The sequence below is a fragment of the Xiphias gladius genome, chromosome 6, assembly GCF_016859285.1.
Source record: "Xiphias gladius isolate SHS-SW01 ecotype Sanya breed wild chromosome 6, ASM1685928v1, whole genome shotgun sequence".
Classification (NCBI taxonomy): Eukaryota; Metazoa; Chordata; class Actinopteri; order Istiophoriformes; family Xiphiidae; genus Xiphias; species Xiphias gladius.
Window position 1 is genome coordinate 17,637,423 of NC_053405.1, and position 8,495 is coordinate 17,645,917.

At 37.9% G+C, this 8,495-nt stretch overlaps 1 protein-coding gene and 1 pseudogene across 1 annotated transcript; one reads left to right on the forward strand and one right to left on the reverse strand.

Annotated features, from left to right (window-relative positions):
* Positions 1–613: 613 nt before the first annotated feature.
* Positions 614–5,343, reverse strand: LOC120790835 (ras-related protein Rab-8A). The gene is made up of 8 exons (XM_040128733.1): positions 5,138–5,343; positions 4,522–4,582; positions 2,956–3,016; positions 2,404–2,481; positions 2,096–2,185; positions 1,902–1,967; positions 1,235–1,285; positions 614–1,097 (listed from the first exon to the last, which is right to left on the reverse strand). Exons 1-8 carry the CDS (start codon positions 5,259–5,261, stop codon positions 1,008–1,010), a joined length of 621 nt encoding a protein of 206 aa, XP_039984667.1. The 5' UTR covers positions 5,262–5,343; the 3' UTR covers positions 614–1,007.
* Positions 5,344–7,234: 1,891 nt separating this feature from the next.
* LOC120790747 lies at positions 7,235–8,237 on the forward strand (annotated as a pseudogene).
* The last annotated feature ends 258 nt before the right edge of the window (positions 8,238–8,495 follow it).

The window sequence follows — 8,495 nt, forward strand, 5'->3', positions numbered from 1 at the left end:
CTCTTCTTGGGCTGTTCTGTAATCTTTACTCCCTGACTGCTGCCCTGCGGGTTGTTACCCTCCTAAAATATACAAGCACGAGAAACCACAAATATGAGAACAGCAAAATACTAGTACATGACACAAGACAGATACCACACACAGTGTCCAGTACTACCAGCTTTCTAATAATTAAGTTTCCACTTTTCTACATTCTTACCAGCTTCTTGTCCATTTTTGCTTTGATGTCTCTGGCGAGGGTTAAGAAGGCCTGCAGATGAAAACAGGTAAGCAAATTAAACCATAATAATGGTAGTGACTCTGGGTGGGTCCAGTGGTTTTGGACAAGGAAGGTTGTGGGTTTAAATTAAATCAACAAAACCAGAAGAAATTTGATTAAATCTCACTTTTCAATGATTGTATACCAAAGGCAAAACATTTACATGATAAACAAACACTCTAAGGATTTGCAGTGAACAAATTATGTGGTTACAATTCAATTATGGCTATAATTTAATGGTTTAATATGATTATTGTCTTTTGTGTTATACGTGGACCACAAGAAGACTGGCTGATTAGCTTATTGTAGTTTTCAGCTACCAAGGATTAAAAAAACAAAAAAAAAACACCTAGGTATCAGACATTATTGTAAGACAATAACCCTAAGGCAAGAAACAATTACTTACAAACAGCAGTTTGACCACTCTTAGTGTTTCACAAAGAGGCAGTCTTTAAAAGTCAATAAAAATGTAAGGAACAAAGTTGAAACCATAGATCTAGGGACCAATTGTTAAAAAAAAAAAAAAGGTATGAGATTTAGGATGTAACAGAGGCAACAGTAGACTGGTAAACCAAGGTAGCGATAAACTTTTGTTGTTCCTAGTAGATAAGCACAGGACAAACCAGAAAGACAAGGAGGAAGACAAGTAGAGGAGGATAAAAGAGAGGGATCAGAGTGTGCTCTGTCCAGTTCTGTCCAGTGGGGGGACACAGTTAAGGCGATGGTGGATGCCGACACTCCCGTCTCCTCACAGGAGCGTGCAGCGGAAGAAACTGCTCTTCTTGGGCTGTTCTGTAATCTTTACTCCCTGACTGCTGCCCTGCGGGTTGTTACCCTCCTAAAATATACAAGCACGAGAAACCACAAATATGAGAACAGCAAAATACTAGTACATGACACAAGACAGATACCACACACAGTGTCCAGTACTACCAGCTTTCTAATAATTAAGTTTCCACTTTTCTACATTCTTACCAGCTTCTTGTCCATTTTTGCTTTGATGTCTCTGGCGAGGGTTAAGAAGGCCTGCAGATGAAAACAGGTAAGCAAATTAAACCATAATAATGGTAGTGACTCTGGGTGGGTCCAGTGGTTTTGACAAGGAAGGTTGCGGGTTTAAATTAAATCAACAAAACCAGAAGAAATTTGATTAAATCTCACTTTTCAATGATTGTATACCAAAGGCAAAACATTTACATGATAAACAAACAATCTAAGGATTTGCAGTGAACAAATTATGTGGTTACAATTCAATTATGGCTATAATTTAATGGTTTATTATGATTATTGTCTTTTGTGTTATACGTGGACCACAAGAAGACTGGCTGATTAGCTTATTGTAGTTTTCAGCTACCAAGGATTAAAAAAAAAAACAATAAGCATCATAAAAAAATATATTGTTCCACTCTGGTAGTGTATTGAGGTCACCTATTTTATTCTGGTTTTTGGTCTGCAGTCATTGTGTAGTCTGTACTTGAGTTGTTATATATAATAGATAAATACTACATCTAATCCCTTCTGTGTAGTGGATTACTCAAACTCTATTCTTGTTAAACATGCAGACAACAATGACCAAAGGCCCAACTCTTAGTAACAATACTTTCAACTGTGAATGAATAATAGCAGAAAAGTGTGAACTCACATTCTCGACATTGATATTCGCCTTTGCACTGGTCTCCATAAACTTGATACCGTACTCCAGCGCTAGCTGACAGTAGAATAGAGACAGAATAACTGTCAGTAAAGACAATAAATATGTATGCCAAGAGAGCAAGGTTCTAGTGTACTTTTTAATCAAGTTCTCATTGCACTTATTTGTCAAATTTATCACCCCACCTTCTCTCCTCTTTCTTTGGACACCTGTCGCTTGTCATTGACATCACATTTGTTCCCCAGGACCATCCTCTCCACATCTGCTGAGGCATGCTGTGGATGATATATTGGCATGACAAACAGACAGGAAAATTGATGGTAATAAAATGTGTTAGATTTATACATATTGTTTAGCTCTTTGTAAATATCAATATCAAAATAAAACACACTCGTGCGTGTACACAGAAGAGCTGAATAGCAATATTTGTACAAAAGAAAGCATACTCACCAACACACAACTAGACACATTTAACTAATGTAAAATATCTTACCTCTTCTATATTCCGTATCCAGTTCTTGATGTTGTCAAAGGACTTCTCGTTGGTAATGTCATACACTAACATGATTCCCTGGAGAGTTCATAGAGGAGAAGACTTTAGGCGACTGAGCAGCCAGACAACAAAGAAGTCATTCTTTACTAATTCTCATTAGTTCAGACGCAGACTTTGAAATCATCTGTCTGATGAGGTTTTCTGCTGTTCATGTCAACATTTATTAGTGATGGATCACATTACTGTAGAGTCTCAAATGAGAGCACGGCACTTAAATACCACAGGCAACAAGGATCAATCGGGTTTCTGAAGTAAAAACAAAAAAAACAAAACAAAACAAAACAAAGCACAGGAATCCAGTTAAACTTGAACTAAAGGAGACGCTAACAAAAATACCACAATAATGCACCACCATGTGTAAAAAATTAACAACAATGCTGGGTGTGGTTCCGGGAAAGGTTTTTAGCAGAAAAGGAGATGACCACCACAGATTCAGATCCAAGAGAGGATCTGTACTCATGTATGTGTTGCAAGGGTGAAAATGCAACTTACCATGGCTCCTCTATAGTAGGCTGTTGTGATGGTCCTGAACCTCTCCTGTCCTGCTGTATCCCTACACAGAAAACACATTTTTTAACTTTCCCTTGCAGATCCAGACCGTCCTGCCCAAAGCACCACCTTCTTCTCATAATTTTAAGCAATACGCATACAGCAAAGAGCTAAGCTCTGTCAAAAAAAAAGAAAAAGGAAAAAAAAAAAAAAATCAACGCCTCTAACAGTCTTATTTTCAAGTTTTGTATTGTAAGACTTAGACTGCATAGTCGTCATTCCTACATCCAAGAGTCAGTTGTGATTTTTTGAAAACTGTAAAATCAGCAGCTTTGAGGATATTAAGAGCAGGACTTGCTGCATGCAGCCAAAGGGCACAGCTGTTGTTGGTCAAGACAAAGCTCTAATGCTAACTGCTCTTTAAACAATAATGTCTCATATTTTCCTTCTACAAGTATTAAAGATACACATACATGTACATAACTTAAATATGTCAGCTTTAGAGTGCCGGAATACACCTTTGACAACCTTACGCTATCGATTTTACCCCTGGTTCCAGTATTTGTGCAGGAGTGAACATATCACAGGATACCGCTCTATTGAAATCACAAAAAAATAAACCAGATGTTGATCTTCTCATCTAATTTTTAGCAAGACAAAAAGTAAGTGAATTCCCCAAAACATTCCTTTACTAAACTAGTGTTTTCTGAGGATACACTGGTACAAACATTGTCTCATCAGGTTTAAATTAACTAATAAGAGTAAATATTTTTTCTATATCAAATGCAAGGAAAACTATGAAGTTGTGGGTGTTGTCAGGGGAGGACACAAAAAAAAGGTACAAAGTTTTAAAGATAGGAATCCTAAATGGTGCCTTGTTTAATAGCAAAGTGATACAGATTATTTTGTAGATTATAAAACCAGATACCAACCAGGGTTATAGTTATGAATTGTACATAAGGTATACATGTAATAGAACTTTTACAGAGTCCTATTATAATAGCTTATTCAATACGTAAAGGGATTATATTTGATTTTGGTGATATCACATCATCATAACTTGTTTAAAACATGCATACTCTGCAAAGGCACCCAGTTGCAGTTATTGTCCTGCTATACAATGGTCATACAGTACACACTCAGTTGCCAGTTTATTAGGTAAATCCTGCTAAAATTAATGCAGTCTAATTCAACAAATGCAATGACGCAATGCACCCTATATTTATGGTTGTAATGTTCAGTTTTTGTCTACACTGTTTTTTTAAAAGTCATTTTGGCGGTTATAGATTGTACTGATGTTAAACTGGGAGGGGTTTCTAATATGTTGTCCACCCAGTTTATAAAGTGGGAAAACTAAACATGAGAAGCACCTCCCAATTTAAAGTAATATCTCTGTATGCCCTTCGTGAATGTAGGAAATACAGCACGCTTGTTGTACTAGACAGCAATTAATTTTAGCAAGATGTACCTAACAAATTAGCAGCCGAGTGTAATTATTCTCCATCCCTAAATCCTGCTTCTACAATATCAGTCAAGGTGTGAAATGAAAGCAGTTCATGACTTTCTTACCATATCTGTAGCTTGATCTTCTTCCCATCTAATTCTATTGTTCTGATCTTGAAGTCAATACCTGAAGTAAAACAAAACAAAACACATCGTTCATCCAATTTAAGAACAACCGCTGATAGTGATGTGGTGCCAAGTTTCAGTGAGCATCCCACTGATAATTAGAGTAGAGTAATGCATGTGGCCTTAGAGGCACAGAGAGTTTGTCAAGTTTATTAATACTTTCTGTAACGTTGGCTGGGAGAGTGCAAAGTACTGTCAGCTGGCCATATAAAAAAGTGAAACCCATCAACGCTAGCTCAATGACAGACTTTGTAGCTTGTTAGCTCAGCTCAGCTCATAGTTAATGTTTATCCATTGTTCACGTAAAAGCTTGGGTGCGATACACACCTATGCAGGCCATACATTCAGGTGCTTTCCAAGCATCGCTGCTGGTTAAAACATCACTGGAAGTTCTGGAAAAGCCCCTCTAACAAGCCGGCTGGGCTGCTTCCTGACTAGCAACTAGCATAACATGAATGCTAGCAGGAAAGTTAGCAAAAAATTAGCACGACGGGATGGGCTGCTCCTGTGCCACTTTTCGGCCAAGACAATTCCACTAAATACGACTTTTACCCACCTATAGTAGAGATAAACGTTGAGTTGAAGGCATCTTCTGAAAATCTGAATAGCACACAGGTCTTTCCGACGCCTGAATCGCCGATTAAAAGTAGTTTAAACAAGTAATCGTAAGTCTTCGCCATGTTATTAACTAGCTTACTACTGCGGATATCCCGCCCTGTGTGGAGACAGAGACGTCACTGCTGTGAGCTGTCGTGTGGTCAAATCAACTGCCACTCTTCTCTGTCGTCGTGGCTCCGGAAGTCTGTTGCTCCCCCTTGGGTGAGCTCGTTTTGGCGTCTATGGTCACCCGGACTAAGAGTGCTGTTCATTTATGACAAAGTTAACATCTCCTTAACAAGAGATGGATGTTCTCTGTAAGTATCGTGTAATTATACTGAGTCGGTTTTACGGGCGGTGTTGTGTCGTCAAACGAAATGGGGCAAAATATTTCATCCTATAGGGGGCAGTTATCCACTGACTTAATTATACCCCTGACAGATACCTGATATCATATTAAGAGCCTACATAAGGTTTATAAGTCCCGTTTAGAAAAAGTTCATTTCAGTTTTTCTATGTCTAGACCCATGGCTAACCTCGTAGTTACCGCGGGTGGGGTCCTGAGGCAGTGCTCTGGTGCTGGGCCCCCACTGACCTCCACTACACATGGCAGTTTCATTATTGCCCCAGGGCCCCCAGAAACCAACCAGTAGTCTCGAGCTGAAGTGATTAGTTAGATTAATCAATTAGTTGAATCACAGAAAATTAATTGGCAACAACTTTGACAATTGATGAATCTTTTGGTATTTTTAAAGCAAAAATGCCACAAAACAAACAAACAAACAAACAAAAACAAAAAAAGCAAAACACTGATACTAGCTTCTTAATTGTGAATATTTGCTTGTTTTCATAGTTTTACAAGATAGTAAACTTAACATATTTTGGTTTTTGACTGCTGGTGAGAAAATAAATAAAAAGGTAAATAAATAAATTTGAAATATTTTCACATTGGCCTTAAGGGAATAATGAGGATCATTTTCATTTTATATACCGAATAATTAATCAGTCTTTAAAGACAATAATTGTCAGAAGTTTGGATCATAAAAATAATTACAGTTCTCCTATAATGGAATAACACTACCTTGCTATAGGTTTTGTGCGTGTTAATTACTTGAAACAGAAAAAAAAAAAATCACCATCATGAAATGGTGGAGGTTGGTGGATCCGTCATGGTTGATATTCTAGTGGTTGGTGATCCAGCTTGTCCAGACACCCTAGTGTACTTGAAAAACTGCTGTAGTCGAAACAATTAGTTAGTTATCTATTCATAGTTGTTTTGGACTCGTTTTTTGTACTGTTTATAAAAGTAGTTATTAAAGTAACATAATTATGTTCTCAACATGTACCAGTTCAGCCACTATTATCTGCTGCGCCTCCCCTAACGAGAAAACACCCCGCCTTCTCGGTCTCCTCCGGTACTCAGACCTAACGTTCGTCATCCGACCAACAGCGAACTACAGGTGACTAGTGTTGGGAGAGGCGCATTTGAACGGACAACAGTTTACTGCACCGTATTTTCCTTGGACGAAAACCCCGAGTTATCTGAGCAAAAATGCCTGTAAGTGAAAATGTTTATGTCGCATATATATATATATATATATATATATATATTATATATATATTTATATATATATATATATATATAATTTTTTTTATTCGATGTTAGAAACGTTAGAACTTGTAGATCAGATCTGGCTGACAGAGAGCTGCTGGAATATTATGTTATTAATTGATAAATATAACAGTATAAAAGTAGACTGAGAAAAATGTATTAATCAGTTGATTTGTGGGTTGTACAGAATGACAATGCCTAAACGTGTTAATAAATCACAATGTGCATTCAGTACACAGGTATAGCTGTCAGTGAAGATGGCCGGGCTGGCCTGGACATGTCTGTACTTGCTCGAACTAGCAAGTCATTCAGGGCGCTGCAGGCAACAAGGGGGGCAAAAAAAAACAATAAAAAAAAATCAATCAACGAAACCTACGTGAAGAAAAAAAAAAAAAAAAAAAAAAAAAAAAAAAAAAAAAAAAAAAAAAAAAAAAAACATCGTAAATGTGTTGTCCTTTGTTGGCCGAGAGGGATCTGATGCACAGATCTGAGGAGGAGAGGAGAAAGAAGAGAAGAGAAAGAAGAAGGCTGGTGAAGATCCCAACACCTACTTATATATGATATATATGAGTAAGGATTGTGGGCCCTTACTGCACCACACGTCACTTCCTCACTGATCTTCTAATGCGTTTTTGGATAAATTATGTGCTTTAAAGTGGTGTGTTCTCAGTTGTCTTTCAACGCTCTCCAGGCTGCTACAGGATCACCACCATCTTCAGCCATGCCCAGACAGTGGTACCTTGTGCGGGCTGTTCTTTAATCCTCTGCCGGCCACGAGGGGGGAAATGCAGACTGACTGCTGGTGAGATATGGGTTTTCCCAACTATAAAAAGCTCCAGTTCACTGTTTTGCCCACGCTGAGATAAAAAAAAAATTAAAATTTTTTTCCATCTAGGCTGCGCCTTCAGACGGAAATATTCCTGAGCAGACGTACCTGTACGCCCATGACTGGTAGTACTGTGGACCATGGATAAATGAGTCTGAGGCTCACTTTCTGTGTTTTAAATCGTGGCTGTTTACACCCTCCTAAGTATATCGCCTACATCTGTAGCTTGATAATGTGGAGTGAGACCCTGTGGCGTTGAATGGGACCGAGCAGGGAAAAGGAGCTTTCTGAGTAAAGATAGACTGAGTCATTTTCTGTAAATACAGACATACCCATATGCTCAGACTGAACTGTATGTATGTCAGAATGATATGATGAAGCACTTGATGTACAGTAGTAGTAGACTACAACTGTAGCAGTGCAAGTAAAACATGTTTTGTAATCACCAAAATGCACAAAGAGTCAAAGGAGTCTTGATTTCTGTAAAACATTTATTAGATTGACATAGAGGGGCGTGGTGAATAAAATATTTCAAAACAGCCTCGATCAAATGTGAGGCGCTTTTCGTGGCCCTGGCACGACTTGAAACCACGATGACCATCACAAACGAAAATAAAACATTTTAAGAATTTATTGTCTGTCTTATGTGTGTTCTTTGGTCTTGAGAGTTCCCCTGGCAAAAAGAAGTGGTGTAAATGAAACAAAAATCCCCAAAATAAAAAAAAAAATTAAACAATACAACTTCTCACTTACCTAACATTATTCTACTATATACAATAAGTATCCATGGTTGACAAAACTTAACTGAGCTTTCAGTGGTTTGGGGTTTAGCTCACTCATGTAATACAACATATTGTAAGTCTAGTAAATATTGGCTAC